At 31.9% G+C, this 19,159-nt stretch overlaps 2 protein-coding genes across 2 annotated transcripts; one reads left to right on the forward strand and one right to left on the reverse strand.

The window, feature by feature from the left end:
- The first annotated feature begins 986 nt into the window (after positions 1–986).
- On the forward strand, positions 987–4,605 carry LOC110663954 (RGG repeats nuclear RNA binding protein A). The gene is made up of 7 exons (XM_021823461.2): positions 987–1,400; positions 2,161–2,470; positions 2,552–2,617; positions 2,719–2,851; positions 3,493–3,648; positions 3,761–3,817; positions 4,231–4,605. Exons 1-7 carry the CDS (start codon positions 1,217–1,219, stop codon positions 4,408–4,410), a joined length of 1,086 nt encoding a protein of 361 aa, XP_021679153.2. The 5' UTR covers positions 987–1,216; the 3' UTR covers positions 4,411–4,605.
- A 746-nt stretch (positions 4,606–5,351) lies between these two features.
- Positions 5,352–10,358, reverse strand: LOC110663953 (ras-related protein RABD2a). The gene is made up of 8 exons (XM_021823460.2): positions 10,191–10,358; positions 9,045–9,117; positions 7,140–7,187; positions 7,005–7,052; positions 6,752–6,823; positions 6,501–6,656; positions 6,260–6,363; positions 5,352–5,720 (listed from the first exon to the last, which is right to left on the reverse strand). The coding sequence occupies exons 1-8, from the start codon at positions 10,202–10,204 to the stop codon at positions 5,624–5,626; spliced, it is 612 nt and encodes a 203-aa protein (XP_021679152.1). The 5' UTR covers positions 10,205–10,358; the 3' UTR covers positions 5,352–5,623.
- Between the last annotated feature and the right edge of the window lie 8,801 nt (positions 10,359–19,159).

Genomic DNA, 19,159 nt, shown 5'->3' on the forward strand with positions numbered 1-19,159 from the left:
AAAAATGACAATAGGATGTATTTTTTTTTATTTTATTTATCTTTTTATTAATATATGACAACTAATTTAAAAAAATATAAAATAATTTATCAATCAACTTATTTCAAAATTTAAAACTAAATGATGCATTATCAAATTCAAAATTACATGGATTACTATTAAAAAATTTATATATTAATACTTGAAATAAAATTACAATTAACTAAAATTTTTACATTAATAAAATTTTATAATATAATAATAAAAATATAAAATATGAAAAAATATGTATTAAATTATATTATTGATGTAAATTCACATAAAACAAAGGCAAAATGACTAATCATTATTTAATGATACTTATTAAAATCTATTTAATACGATATATTTGTGTAAAAAATTATAATTTTCAGTTCATTAAATGATTTGCATCCATTTAACACAATTTTTATATAATTTATCAATAAATAAACCTTAATTAATGTATATCTAATGAAAAATGCTAAATGACCCGCTAATAACATGTCCCACCTTTATCCTGCCAATTTTTTTTTTTTTTTTTTTAAGATTTGAATTTAGATTTAAGAATTGAAGATTAGGGGTAAAATTTAGAGTTTAAATTATATATATATATATAAATAAATGCAGGACAGGCGAATTTAATTATAAGCTGATTGTAATAATATTTATATTTATATTCATAGAAAAAATCGTTTAATAAAACTTGGAACAAAATTAAAACAACTTTAACTTGAAGCATTGCATATAGTATTTTAATTACATTATTTTTCAATTATTATTCGCAATCCAATACAATAATTAATGTTAAAATTTGTATTATTCAATTATTAATTGTTGAAAAGATAAGACTAAACCTTGGCATGTTTCTTTATTAAAAAAAAAAAAAAAAAAAAAACTAATGAATATTATAATCACACGCCACGCCAGCTCTTGTAGAGAGCAACAGGCAACAGCAGCAACTAGAACAACGATAAATTGAGATTAGGTTTCACTCGCTAGCTCACTCTTCTATTGCGGCTAGGGTTTCTCTATTTCTCTCTCTACCTTATTCTCTTTCCTCTCTCTAACTCAATCCAATCCCCTCTTGTTTACAGATCTCTGTGTGTAATTTTACCATGGAGGACTTGTTTACTTAGGGTTTCCTAGTCGCCTTTCCAAGTAGAATCCTCGAGTGTTTTGGGCGTTTTGCTCTTCTCCGCTGATTTTTTCATCTCAAATGGCGACTTTGAACCCTTTCGATTTGTTGGTTGACGATGACGCCGAGGACCTTACGCAGCTGATCGCAGCTCAGCAGCTGAAGGCCGCCGCCGCCGCCGCTCCTCCTAAGAAATCTCAGCCTCAGCCTCTAGCCAAGCAGTCGTCTAAGCTCCCCTCCAAGCCCGTACCTCCGGCTCAGGCTGGTGAGCTGTTCTTGACTTGCCTCCATCCCCTGTTGCTATTTACTTGCTGGAAAATGATTATTCTGAGCTTCATTTTTTTTTTTTTGGAGTGATGGAAGATGGGTTCGATTTATGTATTTCCACAGTGTGTGGAAAGATTTTAGTTTGTTTGTGTCGATGCTAGGGATGACATGCACATGCAACGCACATTATATGGCATATAGCGATTACTAGTATTTGCAAATATGCTTGATTGTATTTGTTGGTTTGTTACTGGTTAGTTTGTTTCTGCATCAAATCTTCTTTCTTTCTGTTAAGCTAAGTTACCTTTCAAAAAAAAAAAAAAAAAAATGGTTACTTGGCCAATTGTTTAGATTGTATCATACTTGGAAAACATTTATGTGATGTGCTTGTTTCTTAGAAAAAGCCGTACCTTCTGAACCTCCCAAAAGCTTTGAAATTGGGTGCAATTTAAAGCATTTCAAAACATGTCAATTTATTTGTTTGTTTACATTATTGAAAGAAAGTCTGTTCTTGGGGACTTCAAGTCACGCTGGTACTTCCAGCTTCAATTTTCTCTCTTGCAAAGTGGTATTGTATGCTTAATGATAATTCTACCATTAACCTGATATTGGAATATCATAACGTACTAAAAGTGGAATGGATGCACTTAAAAATTTATTGCTGGCTTCACGCATCCCATTGGAATGAAAGACAATCATAGTATTTAAAAGCATTTTCTTCCCTGTGCGCTAAGGTTTTTTTATTTTCATTTCCAAAGTGAGGGAGGCAAAGAATGAAGCTGGCCGTGGAGGAGGTCGTGGTGGGGGACGCGGATATGGGCGTGGTCGTGGTGGATACAGTCGGGACGCCAACAATGAGAATTCATTCAGTAATGCTGGAGGACCGGCTGGTCAAGGTGCCCCTGAAGATGGAGATGCTGCAAAGCCCTCTGAAAGGCGGGGATATGGTGGAACTCGTGGTGTTGGTTACCGCAGTGGTGGTCGTGGTGGTGGTTTCACTAATGGGGAAGTTGGCGATGGAGATCGCCCTCACCGGCAATTTGAACGCCGTAGTGGGACTGGACGCGGGTGGATTTTTTTATTTTTGACAATTTATCTTTGTGTGTCATATGTGTTTATTCATCTAACCTGACCTAGTTCAAAGTGCAGAAATGAGATCAAACGAGAGGGGTCTGGTCGTGGGAACTGGGGAAACCAGGCTGATGAACTTGCTCAGTTAGTGACTATAGATGAACTTTTCATAAACAGTTAGAACCCTATTTGATATTTGCATTTTTTTGGGGGGCAGTGATTAATTATTATTTTTGCTATTTTAGGGTGACAGAGGAAGCTGTCAATGAGGGTGAGAAAAACTTGGGTGATGAGAAGCCCATTGGAGAGGGGGAAACAGTAGATTCTAATAAGGAGGGTGCTGCTAATGAACCTGAAGAAAAGGAACCCAAAGATAAGGTGAATGTTCTTACATATTAAGTTATCAAAGATGTTTTATTTGCCTGTATTGCTTTTTATTTTATTTTTGGTTTCTTTTATCCAAAAGAGGACGCATATTACCTAAAGGTTGATCTTTTAATGTTTCCTGATTGTCATTTCTTAAAATGTGTTGTTATGAGGATGAAACAAATGCCATTAAGATTACATTTTAGGCGTTGCTTTCTATGAGTAGTAGTTGGACAATTTGTAATTGCTAAGTTCAAGGTTTATCCATAGCCATATTTGTTCTGCTGCCAAAAGTTCTAAATGTGGCAGACTGAGTTTCCAATCCTCAGGTTATCTAGTTCAAGTGAAAGCTTTCTTTTAATATCCATTCATGTCTTGGACTGCTGTTCTGAAGCTGTGGGGTTGTCTTAAAAGCCTCTAGAATGTGTTCTTAGTAGGGCTCAGAACCTAAAGTCAGAGTACTTGGACTGATTCGTGTTTATAAATGTTAAAATGTATTGTCTATGAACTCCAGCTGCTAACTGCCTAATTATTAAAGTAACAATGTAACTCTGGGAATAAAAAATCCAACTTCTTTCTCTTTTTGTCAAGCAGTAGCAAGTTCTAGCATATTGTATGTTTATGGCTTATGGTACTTCTTTCATTCTATTTAGGAAATGACTCTTGAAGAGTATGAAAAGGTACTGGAAGAGAAGAGGAAGGCCCTGCAGGCACTCAAGGCTGAGGAAAGAAAGGTGGATGCTAAAGCATTTGAATCCATGCAGCAGCTTTCAAGCAAGAAGGAGAATGATGACATCTTTATTAAATTGGTGAACTATATTGTGATCCCTTTTTAGTTATTAACTATCCAGTATCCATTGATAGTGTGAAGCCTTCAGCAAATAAATTAAATGTTTTTTTCTTTTAATGTCCATTTTCAAGGGCTCTGATAAAGATAAGCGGAAAGAGGCTTTTGAGAAGGATGAGAGAGCTAAAAAGGTACTACCCTTCAACCCCAACCTTTTTCCTTCTTCTTCTTCCCTATGTTTACATCGTGTTTTTGCATTCCAGAATTGTATATCTTCAGTTATATTAGTTAAATGTTTATTTTGTTTCTATGTGGTTATTTTCAGCAATATTGTGATTGTATTGAAATAGGCAGATTGAAATCGTCAGTGCCTTGCACTTCTTTACATTACTATTCTATTGTGCTCATGAGGAGCATGAACAATGATTCGCAAACTTTCATGGAGGCTTCTTGTTTGCTCTTATTTTTTAAATATAGGAGTCTGTTAGTACTGGCTTGTGTAAGAACTGGAATAACGACTCTTTCCTTGTTTATTTTATTATTAATTGTTCCTGTCTACAAGTAAATACTGATCAGTAGAGCTGAAATGTTTTGATGGTTCTAGTCTGTCAGCATTAACGAGTTCTTGAAGCCTGCTGAAGGGGAAAGGTACTATAGCCCAGGTGGTCGTGGTCGAGGGCGTGGCCGTGGTGCCAGAGGGTTCAGCAACAGAGATACAATGAGCAATGTGGCAGCCCCTTCCATAGAAGACCGCGGGCAGTTCCCAACCTTGGGTGGCAAATGAGATTTTTCAGTACCCCACATAAGATCTTGTTGGTTGACCATTTTTGGGTGGAAGTTGACTACAATAATGTTATTTCCTGTATTTCAAAAAACTATTTAATTTTATGCTTTAAAATGTATATTTCAGGCATTTCATTTCCTCCCCTCCCTGTAGCCTCCTTTAAATGGTAATGACATTGTTTTGCTGTTTTGAGAATTCGGGGCGTATGAAATGTGTTTTTTATGACTAGAAATTGTTAATTGGTAGACTTCCAAATTTGAACTGGAGCTCATCAGGTTCTAGATTTGACAAGAATTGTCTTGAATTTTGAATGATTTTGGATTAAATTGGAATTTTCATTTTTTGAAAAAAATAAAAAATCTGAAAACATTTGAACAGATGAGTCATCAAGGCAAAACCCTAAGCCCACAAATGGCAAACCTTCAGCCCTTAACGCCAGGGTGGGTTCATTAAGGCAGCTCAAGACGTGGGTCTCAAGGAAGTTGTGATGGAAGGTCGATGTCATTCCACCTTTACGTTGATCAATGTTGATAGCGGTGGTGTAGAGGGAGCAAAACCAACCATTTGATGTTTTCAGAGTTGCCTTGTTTTTGTTTCTTCAGTTACTTGAACAAGGATACTTCGAATAGCTACAGACTCTCAGCAGGTAGATAATCAAGAATGCCCAAGACTCATTGGGGAAAATGTTATCAAAACACAACGTTTTGAATATTTTTTTTTTTCATAACCAATTCTTGATGCGAATTTTTTTTACGCGTACCAGGTTCAAGCCTGGGCAGGCACAGTGTCATAGGTACGCGTCTCCACATTGACAGCAGCCATGTCCCCAGCACAATAGACAATAAACAGTGAACTGAATATGTCCATGTCATATAAATAAAAAGGTTCACGTATCATGCATTTGCTAGAACCTCACACAGGCCAGGGAAATGAAACACGAATAAGGAGTTAAGAGTAGAGACTACATTCAATTTAAAAGAATGGGTCACAAGCAACGATATGAAATATCTTTTAGCATTTCTACTTTGTACAAGACCATGTGCATTCAAACAGATATTGTCAAGGTTCTATAAATAATTTTAAAAGAGGCAATTTTGATGAGGATGGTTCATCAGGAACAGCTTTGTAATTGCAAGAGAATCAAGACAGATTGGTAATCTTACAAGCCATGGATAAGCTGATCTAGCAGAAGTCACAAGCACTTTCTTTTGGCCTAAGAAGAGCAGCAGCCACTCTTCTGCGCAACAGGCTGTCCTCGGATCTGCACTGTTGGCGGCCTTGCATCATTCAAAGCTGGCTGGCTTGCCATTCTGCAACCATAATAACACTCCAAGATAAATACAAACGCAAAATGTAATCAACAATCTTTTAAGAAATTAAGCTTAAGCAACTTTCAAATGGAGTATTTTCAGAGTTCAACTAAAAATTACAAGAATGGAAGATTAGGAGCTCCCAGTATGCATCAACCAGAGAAACCTCATCAATGCTTCGTCTGATATCTTGGTTCACAAATAATCATATTTAAAATTTTATTTGAATCTGCTCATTTGGCTTGCAATTGACAACCGCATAGGGACCGTAAAGGTTTACCAGCTAGATAATTCATGACAACTACATAGGGTTTGATCTTAGAGGTTTGCCAAATTGATAATTCATACTTCTAGCTGGCCTTCTGTTGACTTTCTCATGGAAACATTAGCCATTGGTGCATTCCACAGCTGACAAGCTAAGTGCATAATTGAATTGAGAAGCAATCTCACTTCTAAATACAGCTTCCACAAGCATTATTGCTTCCAAATTTGTTATCGTGCTTGTTGTTTTTATAGTATGATGAATATTACAACAGTACCTATCCTTGATAGCAGCAGCCATCGCCATGAAAGCTTGTTCCACATTAGTAGAATCTTTTGCACTGGTTTCCATGAAAGGAATACCTATCTCATCTGCAAATGCCTAAAAGAGACAAGGCAAAAGTAAAAGAGATGAGCTATGGGATGGAGGGAGTGAGGGGAAGAGAAAGACAAGTTCAACTACCAATTTTCAATTTTTAATACAGAAAAATCAGTACAAGAGACAGGAACTAGCTAGACCTTTGCCGTTTCATAGGACACAACTTTATTTGCAGTAAGATCACACTTATTTCCAACCAGAAGTTTGTTGACATTATCACTAGCATATCGATCAATTTCATTCAGCCACTGCTTGACATTGTTGAAGCTCTCTTGGTCTGTCACATCATAAACAACCTACAAAGGAATCCACCAGGAAGATATTTGTCATAAGGATAATCAATACAGGGTAAATCAAACAAGCAAGAGTAAAATTAAAGGAGATCACCCACAATGATACCATGCGCCCCTCTGTAGTAGCTACTGGTAATTGTCCGAAATCGTTCTTGCCCAGCAGTATCCCACTGCATGTTGAACAAAATGCAAACTGAGTGCTCAAAAAAATTGTTAAGAAACTGTAGCAAGGTCACACTGAGTGCCAGAAAAAGTTGCAGGTTGGCCTTATGAGTAACACAAATGGTAATAGGTAAACAATATAACAATATCCAAATTGAATATCTGCAAAGGTGGACAGAGAGCTCATACAATTTGGAGTTTTATGGTTTTCCCATCTTGCTCCACTGTACGTATTTTCTACCATAAAAAATAAAAGAAGATAAATAATAAATTAGTAATAATGTTGTCAAAGAAAATGAATATGGCCATGAGGTATTTACTTACAAAATCAACCCCAATGGTGCTTATGTAACTCTCTATATATGAATCATCCTGCATCAAAGAAACCAAGGAATTTGTCCAATTAAAGATTAACACTCCAAATTGCATGTGTCAATAGAAAAAATTTTAAAAAAAATACATTTGCCTATATTGTTTTTTCATCAAGGTTCCAACTTATGTATCGTCTTTATAGCATAAACTATTCCATGGACGAAAATTTTGATATTTAAACTCTAAGACAACCAAAACTTTTCTAACATGAATATAAACTTCATCAAAACAAAATTGTGGTTGTTACAATTTTCAATAAATTAAGAACCAAGGAATTGCAACACTTGAGTGGAAGTAGATAACTGGCAATTAATACAAGGAATTGACAATTGATGCAAGTAGATAACTGGGAAGGCAATGGTGGTGCGAGAATTTTTGGTTAGTGAGGGCAAAATTTTTTTTATCTTCTTATATTTATAAAATATTATATTTTCTTTTATTTATAAAATATTGACTCATTAGTAATAAATAAATATATTCTTAATAAAATATAATTATTTTAACATTATAAAATATAATTATGTTAACATTTAATTTATTAAACTTTGTCTTGAGATGAAATGTACAATATTCAATTATATAATTTATTATAGCGTCATGAAAACTTGATAAAAAATAGTTATATATTTATTTAATATATTATCTTTAATTATATATTAGATACAAATATTAGTAATTATCAATCAATTAAAATATATAAGTAATGTATTAATAAATCATAATAAACATGATTTTTTTTTACTTTAGCTCTTACAGTATAATTAATTAATTGTTAAATATAATAATCTCATTAGAAGATTTTCAAGTTAATTTTTCAATAAATAATTATAAGACTTTTGATATATTCTAGATCAAATTTTTGGTGGTCTCATTTATTAAATTTTATACAGACTAGAAGAAAAAAATTTTCAATGGGGCATTGAAATTCAGTGGAGGATTACACACACACACACACACACACACACACACAATTTTAATAAAACTACTAAAACTTTAGAAATTTCAGCACACACACACACACACACACAATTTTAATAAAACTACTAAAACTTTAGAAATTTCCGCACACACACACACACAATTTTAATAAAACTACTAAAACTTTAGAAGTTTCAGCGAGCGCGCGCACACACACACGCACACTTTTTAATAAAACTACTAAAACTTTAGAAATTTCACACACACACACACACACACACACACACTTTTTAATAAAACTACTAAAACTTTAGAAATTTCAGCGCACACACACACACACACACAATTTTAATAAAACTACTAAAACTTTAGAAATTCCAGCACACACACACACACACACACACACACACTTACACTTTTTAATAAAACTACTAAAACTTTAGAAATTTCAGCGCACACACACGCGCACACACACACACACACACACACAATTTTAATAAAACTACTAAAACTTTAGAAATTTCAGTGGGGCCAATTGATCCCACCAGTGAAGCCTTAGCTCTGCCCCTGGAAGAAGGTGAAGGAGGAGGAGATTAAGGTTAAGGTTGAAAGATTTAATTAGAGGTAGGAAAAAGGCCTAAAAACGCAAGGAAAGAGAAAAATTGGCAAGGGAGGGATGAGGTGGGGCGAAAAAAAAAGCTTGTGTCCAAAAATTAGGTAGTCGCATGACAACGCATACCATAATGCTGAATGTCACCTTTACCTGCTTCATTATAGAAGCCGCATTACTTCACTAAGAAAGTATGGGAATTCAATTGATAGAATTGATGAGTTGAGAGCATATTGAAAATTCAGTTAAACTACTAGTTTTCTTTAAATAGGCATTTTAGTTAGTGCAACATATGTTCCTAAAATTTCAGCAGCAGATTTTAACCCTACAGCAAATCTCAGAAGAAGACAGGATTTGCCAACGCCTGAGTCTCCAATGAGAAGAAGCTTGAACAGGTAATCACTGCAAAAGAAGGGAAAGGAAAAAAAAAATTTAAGCCTAATTTATTAATTAAACCCTATGCATCAATGAAAAGGCTGAGTTATAAAAGAACGGGCATGTCATAAGATTCTAAGATATCCAGAGCTTCAAACTAAAGCATGCATGCATCAAAACACACACACAATTAATACAGATGTGCTTAATGTCCGCCTGTGATTGCCACCTCAAGAATTTTGACCATATCATTTGTCAATAAAAAGTTAGAAAACCAATCATCAGATTTAGGGGTAGCAAATTCAAACAACCAATTTTAACAACACTAGTCATATGCTAATTAACTCCGCCTAAGTAGTTTGCGCTTAGATGGTCCCAAGCCCGGATAAAGGAGAGGGTTGCGGCAAGTGACAAACAGCATAAAAATTTCGTCACACCTTATGATATGGATTCAAATGAGTTGTAGTCATATGCTAATTGCAAACTGATTAGTTATGTGCTATCCATGAATGAAATTAATGCTTGTCTAGAAATAGTAATAAAGTTGACCTTGCGATGACTTAAAAGCATATTATAATAATTTCTGAATTATAATCCGTAACTTAAAAGCATATTATAAAAATTTCTGAAGTATAATCTGCAAAACTTAAAAACACATCATTCCATGTGGGATCCTTATCATCAGAAATTATGTAACAGGAATTTATAATTTTTTTTTTTAACTTTTTTAGCAGCGAACAGCAAAATCGAAATCACTGCCCTACTTAAACCATAAAACAAATTAAACATAAAAACACAACAAAATCGAAATCACTGCCTTAGTTAAACAAAACAGGATCCATAACACTGAAATCTCAACTATAAACACAAGAAGAATTTATCAGGAAATAGCCATCAAACATCTAAACTTCCTTAAGATGAGAATTAATTCAATGAACAGATCTACCACACAACTACTGGTGACAAGCTAAATCGAGTATCAAATCCATAACAAAGTATCAGTTTAATCTTTAATCTTCAATTAGAGCACAAAATAGAGACCTAAGATTTTGTATGGCTCAGCTAAGAAACAATAATATGATTATTGCATTAGAACTTACTACTCTGGAGTCATTATCGCGATGTGGTAACTGAATGTTAGTTAGCCGGAGCGAGATGTTTCTCCAGTGAGAGGATATCCTAGAGATTACAGCCGGTCAATGAAGAAATGAGACGAAGAACAGGAAGTTGACAGTGAAAAGAAGGTGCGAAATGATCACTAATATCGAAGAGGGAAGCTCTAATTTGGGTTAGAGCCCACACTTATATTAGGGCTTTCATAGGCCCAAAACATAAACCCAAAGCAGACATGCATCCGGCTGGATCAATAATAAACTAATAATTTCTTGACATATTTAATAACCAACGGAATATTTATGCCGTATATGGTAGTGTGCGTGCATATATATATATATATATATATATATATATATATATATATATATATATATATATATATATATATATATATTAAAAATAATAATACATTTTTATTATTAATTAACTTTTACTTAATTAATTTAATTTAAATAATTTTCTTTTAATTTAATAATAATCTTTAAATTAATTTATAGCATAATTATTTAAAAAAACACTTTAATTTTTTTTATACATAAATTAATAGTAATTTATATAATTATTTTATTTAAAATATAATAAAATTATTTTACTTATAAATATAATTTAAAATTTACTGATGTTACTGATTAAATAAATTGAATGATACTAAATTATTACCTGATAACATTATAAACTTAAATTATTTTAATATTTAATTTATTAATCAAATTTTTATATACATTCTATTTTTTGAATTGGTTTTCAATTGTTCTTACTTATAATTAAATTTTCTTGTAATTTTATTTTTTATTTAAATTTTTTATGTAATTTTAATTTTCATGTATCTTTAACATTTTTTGGTTGAAAAAAATATAGTTATTTAATTAAATTAAAAAAATAATATAATGCAAAAAAAAAGTAAATAAAAAAAATAGAAAAAGCAACTGCTAATAAAAACTTGAAAGGTAGCTCAACTTTGAGAAAAAAAAAATTACATTAACCAAATAAATTTATTATGAGATGTAATGGTATATTTTCAAATTATAATTAAATTAGTCATTAATGAGTAAGTGATTAAATTATAAATGTAATATCCATAATTTTTAAATTTATTATTTTATGGGTAAATATTAATATTTTATTTTATTTAAATTTTAGAAAATTATTTAAAATTTTTCAGATTTTAGAAATCGAGTTCAATTTTTTAAAAATATAAAATTTTGATGATTTTTAAAAATTAATTTAAAGAACATGTGGTAAATTTAAAAATATATTTGGACTCTACGAATTTTTTTGAATTTTCTAGAATTTTTGAGCCTCGTTTTCAGTCTAAATGCGTAGTAAAAATTTAAAATTTTGCATCTGAAATCAGATCGGCCGAATCGAACAGGACCAAACGAATCGGACTGACATTTTCTTGTTCTTCTTCCTCCTCTCGCTCGCGCCCGACGTCTCCTCTCTCTCTCCCGCTTTCTCTCTCCTCTCACCTCCACTCGTCACGCCGCCACCACCCCAGCCCTTCCCACTCACCAGAGCGCCGCCCTAGTCCCTCCCGGCCGCCAGCCAATGCTCCAAGTGGCCAAAAAAAAGCGCGCGAAACTTCCCCTGCGCACACGCGTTGCTTCGCCTTACCGGTCGATTGGCCACTGATCGAACAGGATCTTGTGTCAAAACTCTTCTACACCTCGAGAGTTTTTCATAGACACCAAAATCCCTTTAGCGGTTTGCCCAATTTTTGTCCGAGAAGTTTTAGTTCATTTCGATTTTTGAGCTAGATTTCTCATAAACCGTGAACCCCACGAGAAAACCGAGAGTATCGAAACGCTCTACTCGTCGAGAGCTTCACGGCAATATAAATTTCAAAATTTTTTGACACCGTTTTTTGATGAGTCCCACGAAATTTCGTAGTATTTTTCCGAGTATTAAATGAGCTTAGAAAATTCTGTAAAAATTATGTACTAACCCTCGTATTGTGAGCTTCGTGTAAGTACCTTCAATTCGCGAAAATTCAATGATTGCCCAGGTCTGTAAATTTTCGGCCAGACAGACAGGCTACTAAAAAAGTCTTGGAATTTGGTCAAGATTTTGGCTACCCCACCATTGTCAGACATCTCGAGCGCGTCCTCGGGGTCAGAATCGGCATAGGTAAACCTTAACCTTACTTTTTCTTAATTGTCTAGTGCTTGAATTAGATTAAAAATTCATAAAATATTTGTGATAGCTTATAAAATTATAATTCTTTTTTTGTACTAGTTTAGTAATATTGATAAGGATCGTGGGGCAAAGTTTTAGAAATTTTAGAGCTTATTTGGGTAATTTTTGCAAATGGGTCAATTATAAGGACTAAACTGTAATTTTACATATTGTGATGGATAACTGTTTGGATGGGCCCGGAAGGGGCTGTGTGATATAATTGAGATGTGGGTGTATAGTTTGTGGATATAGAAGTGTGTTTTAAGCCTTTTTGCAGGTTGGGTAGGTCCTAGGTATAGGAGAGATTCTGCCGGATTTTCGGCACGACTTGGGACATCTTTGATCTTTTCTCAGTTTGTATTGAATAAAATGTATTAAATAATTGTAATAAAAATTGTCAGGTGAGCCCGGACAGCTTTTCTCCTCCGCCCAGCCGCCATAGTGACTGCGGTTAATCCTGTGAGTAAAATATTAATTTTAATTATAATTTAAATATTATTATATGTTCAGGTATACTTATGTATCACTTATTATGTATATATATCTATGTAGTTAAACACTAGACACATTTTATATTGCATTCTTAGTTGATGAATTGCCATGCGCGTTGTTTGTGGTAATTTGGAGCAGTGTGCGTGCGTTGGCGTGCGTGTGGTATGGTGTTGGATATGGATAGGACGGGTAGACACAGCTTGAGGGATACTCGCTGGGATCCGGTCTTTCGGGGTAGACACAGCTTGAGACATTCGCTGGGACCCCGTATTTGGTTTATTAAGCGAAAGTCCGGCTTGAGATCTTCGCTGGCAGAGATTGGATTAAGAGGGCTGTATAGGGGATCAGCTCCCGTATATGTATTGTTTAACAGTGTTTGGTGTGTGAGTGCTCCAAATTGCCTTTTTGATGTGATTTGTATGAAATTTATGACGATGTTGCATTTTCACTCCACAGGGTGCATTAGCTTTAGATAGCTATAGAGATTATGTTTAAAATTAATATTTTACTCTTCGAGTCGAACGCTCACTCCTGTTCATCTATTTTTTTCAGGCTATAGGAGGATTTTTGTTGTGCCTAACCTGCTCTTCTCCTTCGCAGGTCCATTGATAGTATTTAATGTGTTTTGTACCATTGAGCTAAATTCTTAGACTCCGCATGTGTTAGAAGCGCTTATTTTATTTTGGGCCTGTACTATAAAAGTTATAGCGAACTTGTAAATTTATTATTTGCATGCATGATGGGATTGGATGAGGGAGCTGAGCTCCCATTTGAATTATGATAATTTGATTATGAGGAGAGTGAGCTAAGCTCCTCAATTTATTATATATTGTGTTTACAGGTCAGGCAAGTCAAAAACTCCTCGTTAAATGGTCCATTTTATGGCTAAACTCTGTCCGGTTAAATTCTTGAAATCGAGCTCAAATGAGCCTTAGAGTTAGGTTGAGGAATAGTTAGGCTTACTACGGGCCTCAGAGGCTTTAGGCTGGCCCAAGTTCTAGTGCCGGTCCAGCCCATAGGTTGGGTCGTGACAATAAATCAAGTATGAAAGACATTAATGATTCAGTTAAAAAAAAAGAAATTAAAAAATTTAAGAATAATTAGATAAAAAAGAATATTTGGCGAGAAGAAGAAGGTTTAGTGCATCTAACAAAAATTATTAACTATTTATAAGCAAAGATAGATAAAATTTATATTAGAATTAACTAGGTTATTAAATCATTATTAATTAAAAAATATTATTTCTAATTGAAATAATTTTAATGTTGTTATTTAAAATATTAAAAATATAAAATGTTAGTTATAAATTTTGACTAAATAAGTTGATAATTACTTTCAAATCAATTAAGATTATAATTTTTTTTAATAAGCATAAGTTATTACTTGTTTAATTTATAATAATAATAACAATAAATATTATTATTATTATTATTAAATTATTTTAAAATAATAAAATTAAAGTCACATTACAGTAAATTAAAATTTATTAAATATATTAAAAAAGGAAAACTTTTAAGTATTCTGTGTGACTACTTGTCATGATATAATTTTTATTTATAATTAAATTTGATATTAAAAAATTAAAATATAATAATGTTAATAATACTCTATAAAGTTAGTGTCATGTGATAACACTAAGATATAATAATAATAATTATTATTATTATTAAATTATTTTAAAATAATAAAATTAAAGTTACATTAAAATAAATTAAAATTTATTAATATATAAAAAGGAGAGAGAGAGAAAAATTTTAAGTACTAGTGATATTCTTCAAAGTAAATGTCGCAGATAACATTAAATTTGTTCACATAATAATATATTAAAAAAAATTATCTGCCATATATATATATATATATATATGGCATGAAAATTCATGTGCGGCTTGCAATTATTACTTTTTATGACTACCAGCAAATGAGTCCTATTTCATATCGCGACGGTATATATATTTAGGATTATAAAAAAAATATATTATTTTAAATATTATTAAAAATTTATTTAAAAATTTTATATATTAAGTTTAATTTAAAATTAAATTTCAGTATTTTAATTAATATATTTAATAATTTTTTTTTCTCAACAATAATTTGAATGAAAACGTCTTAAGAGATCTTATGTATATTACGTATTCATTTGTCTGAATTAACCGCCATATTAAAGTTGTCATAGTAAAAGAGAACAGGCACGGTGTCTCTCACCAAATGACGCAATTTATGAAACATGAATGTGAATTAAGATTTAATTAGTTACAGCAAAATTGTACTGTTGACTATTGCATATCATATCATCACATGGTTGACCGAGTAGGAATGGGATGCTTCGTTCGCACGCAGTTTCTCCAAAACCATTAAAGCGTGCAGTCGTTTTGGCGTCTGAGAAAGTAGGCGGGTTTTACTCATGTAAGCAAAAGGCTCCTCCATGTGACTCAGAAATGTACGCTTCTTTTAATTAGCTGGAAACAAGAAGCCGCCAGCTCTTATACAACATACTATGACAAAACCCATCAAATAATGGTAGTTTTTGTCGTAGCTAAGCCAGTTGCCACTTACGAACCTCATCATCTTCATCGCGTTCACATGCTATAAATTCATGTCAACTATTGGCAGGCAGGCAGGCACTGCGACTTGTTATTGCGAGTGCTTGTGTTTGGGAAGAAGATGAATTCCTTCCCATATATTTTCTGCTCCATCAAATAAAACATGCAAATTGTAACATATCCCTGATAATTATTTGCATATATCTGGATATAAATAAGTTTATCGTCTCACATATACAGTGTTCTGTTTTCTGTGTGCATTTTGAAGAGCCGCTTTCAAAATATATATACATGTATGAAGCCAGCAGGTGAGTCTTTTGCCATCCACAACCAGCTTTGTCTTTTCATAATTGTATATCCATTTTCTACCATTTATTGCTCTGTTATCTTTAGGTTTAATTGTTTGTCATTGGGGTAAAAAAAAAAAAATTCTTTTTCATTGGAATGTAAAAATGATTAAATACCTCCAATAATATAATTTTATTTATTTTAAGATAATTATTTTGTTTGCTGGTTGGCCTAAGAAGGAAGAGTAGCATATCCCTTTTTTTAATATTGTCAAAAATACTTCATAAAATTGTCTTATTTATTTAAGTCTGATTTTAATCGTTTCAAATTTAATCGTGTTTTGATTTCAGATTGAATAAGTTCAACTCCGAATCAGATGGTAGTCACCTCTGCTCACAGCCTCCTCTTTTAGTTTATTATTTATTATTAAAAATAAATAAATAAAATCTTACGTCTATATATTGAGATGCATATATAATATTATTATAATCAATTTTAGTTTAATTAAATTGAATTTATAAACTGAATTGATGTATCTTGATTAATTAATTCAATTTGATTAGGATTTATACCATAGGCGAAAACTAATATAAAGGAATAACATTTCATGATTAATTTTTATTTTATATTCATTTATTTATTTATTGAGAATATATTTTTCTTTTTTCAATTTTTTAGACAAATTTTAAGTTTAACTTATATATATATATATATATATATAAAATATATATTTTTATATAATTTCAAGAATTAATGTAGTAAAATTACTATTTTTTTTCATCAAGTGAAAAATTTTAAAAAAATTAAATAAAAATAAAAATTTCATATAATTATATTTTAAAATCATGATAAATTAAATTTAAATAAAATTTTTAAAAAAATAAATATTTAATGCGTACACTTTCGACACAATAGAACTTCGAGATGTCCGCAATACATTTCCTTATAAATAGAGTGATGCATTTTTTTTTAAAAGCAACCAAGTGTTGATAGTTGGTTTCACGAATACGATTAAACTATTATGATATGGATTATAAAGTTTCTTGCTGTTGCAATGCAAATGATGGGTTAATTATAAAAATTTTTATTTTATATCTTATTAATTATTATTATTTATATCTTATAGTTAAATTATGAAAGTAAAATTTTATTTAAATAATGTGAATATATATATTTTTTTTACAATAAGTGGCATCATAAATTAATTGCGAACCATATTAAATTCATTTATTTAATTTGATCAACATAGATCCGACACTAAATAATGTGAAAAAAAAAATTACTGTTGAGAATGATTTATTTTTAATTGAATAAAGAAAATAAATATAATATAATATATAAAAATTGATATGCGAACCAAATTATGACGACATAAAAAATATATATATATATTGCCCTATGCTTTATAAGGAAAAAAATGACAGTTAAAAAAAAAACTCAAACAATATTAATTTAATTTATACAAATAGTAGCTCTTTTTTTATTAATTAAAGTTTTATTTTGTTAAAAAGCACATTAAAATTATTTATTTTAAATATATATGTTACATATATTTGTAAAATTGTAAAAAAAAAAAACTATAAAAAAATATACATAATAACGAGAAATTATTATATGCTCTCAAACATAAGCTTCCTTACCCACAAAATATGAAATTCATTACTCTTAAAGGAATAATTTTAATTACATATCTACAAGCGCACATATAATGTAATTTTAATTTTCCGTGTAGAAAATTTCATAAACAAATATGGGGCGGCCATAAGATGTTTATTATGGGCCCTGATGAAATCAGCCGTCCGATTATTATAGACATTATCCAGAGAAGCGCAGAACGTTCCGTTCCAAAATCCCCACTTGTAACCGGATCCGGAAGTAAACGTCTGTAAATGGAGGGAGAGGGAAGGTACGGCGTCACAGAGAAAGTGGCCGATTATGGATTTTTTTTTTTTTTAATATTCGGTAAGTAATTGTTTCTTGTCGCATACTTGAAAGAGACTATTCAATTTAGGTTTTTTTTTTTTTTTTTTTTCGTAATTTTGGGTTGAGATGGAGACTACTCAATGTAATTGAGCTTTTTCCTTAAATCGAAAACTAAATTGTCGTTAATATCTATACAAGTGCATCATGATATTTAATTGATTAGCTCCAATTCGATGATTAATTTGGCTCCTCTTCCTGATCCTTTATGGGTTTACAAATTCCGAATTTAGGCATTTCAATTCCATTTTTTTTTACCGAACTATACTCAATTGATTGTTTTGATTTCATTGAAAATCAAAGATCTAGATGCTGATAATTATTTATAATCATTAAGTCATCAAAGGCTTTAATTGTTCTATCAATATTGCGGACTGAGAGAATGAACTGTTATTTTTTTTCCCCCTTTTTCTCAATTAAGATTTTTTTTTTCTAAATATAGAGATTCATTTATATTTATTCAAGTTAGAAATTGAAGCGGTAAAGTTTCAAATAATCCTATCGAATTTTATCTTGACTGCACTGAAGATTACAACGGCTAGTTATCTGTGCTTAACCATTGAATTTAGGAACGTTTTCATCCTTTCAATGCAATTGGAATTTGAAAAATAGTAACTTCTTGAAACGAAGCAAGATGGATATTTTGCAAGTCACACTGATAGAATGTTGTTTCTATAAAATAAACTGTTTCTTGTGTTATGGAAAGACTTTTTATTGACAATTGATCATCTTTATTCATGATGATGATTCATATTGTTGTTCCATGTAAGATACAAATTAAATATATGCTATATGACATACATTGGGCATTGATTCTCATGAACTATAAGGAAATCCAAAGATGATATCTGGCTGCCATACAGCAGCTTAGTTACGTATGAGCAGCCATGCACCTGTACTTTTTTTATTTGAAGCTTGCATTTAATTTTGGTACTTTGCCTGATTGAATTTGAGTCAATGATCATGTACAAGGAAAGTAAGAATATTATTGTTGTTTTATTAACATTTTTATGGTCAAATTAGAGCCTGCAGTAATGTTAAGCAAAAGTAAAGAAGACATGATAATTTTATTTAGTGCATCTTTCCCTAGTACATGCAATGTGGTAGTAACCGTGCACGCAACATAATACGCTACCCATAACCCTGCTGCACCACTTTTTTATTGATTCTTCTTCGGTGTGTCAATAAACCTTCCTTGTAATATATCGGGAATATGACCATACAAGGATACTGTGCAACTTAAATTACGAGAAAAGGGTGCAAATGAAAAAAAATTACGAGAAATGGGTGAATTGAGCTGACATGGAAAGGTTGCAAAGAGGGTGTCATCAGGACGCTACTCAAACCGGCGTTCTGCGTGCAGGATGCCAGTTTAATTAACTTCCCAATTAGCAAAACACCCTGCACGCTATTATGGATAACATCCCGACACTGGACGCTAATATGAGTGGCGTCCCCGTGTTTCAACGTGGAAGATT

This window comes from Hevea brasiliensis, chromosome 9 (assembly GCF_030052815.1).
Source record: "Hevea brasiliensis isolate MT/VB/25A 57/8 chromosome 9, ASM3005281v1, whole genome shotgun sequence".
Lineage (NCBI taxonomy): Eukaryota > Viridiplantae > Streptophyta > Magnoliopsida > Malpighiales > Euphorbiaceae > Hevea > Hevea brasiliensis.

Coding starts and splice junctions, on each gene's coding strand:
- LOC110663953 (XM_021823460.2), bottom strand. Junction 6,824..7,004: donor AAACCATAAAACTCCAAATT/GTATGAGCTCTC, acceptor TTCAACATGCAG/TGGGATACTGCTGGGCAAGA. Junction 5,721..6,259: donor GCTGCTGCTATCAAGGATAG/GTACTGTTGTAA, acceptor TTATGGTTGCAG/AATGGCAAGCCAGCCAGCTT.
- LOC110663954 (XM_021823461.2), top strand. CDS start 1,217: ATGGCGACTTTGAACCCTTTCGATTTGTTGGTTGACGATGACGCCGAG. Junction 2,618..2,718: donor CAGGCTGATGAACTTGCTCA/GTTAGTGACTAT, acceptor TTGCTATTTTAG/GGTGACAGAGGAAGCTGTCA. Junction 3,649..3,760: donor ATGACATCTTTATTAAATTG/GTGAACTATATT, acceptor TCCATTTTCAAG/GGCTCTGATAAAGATAAGCG.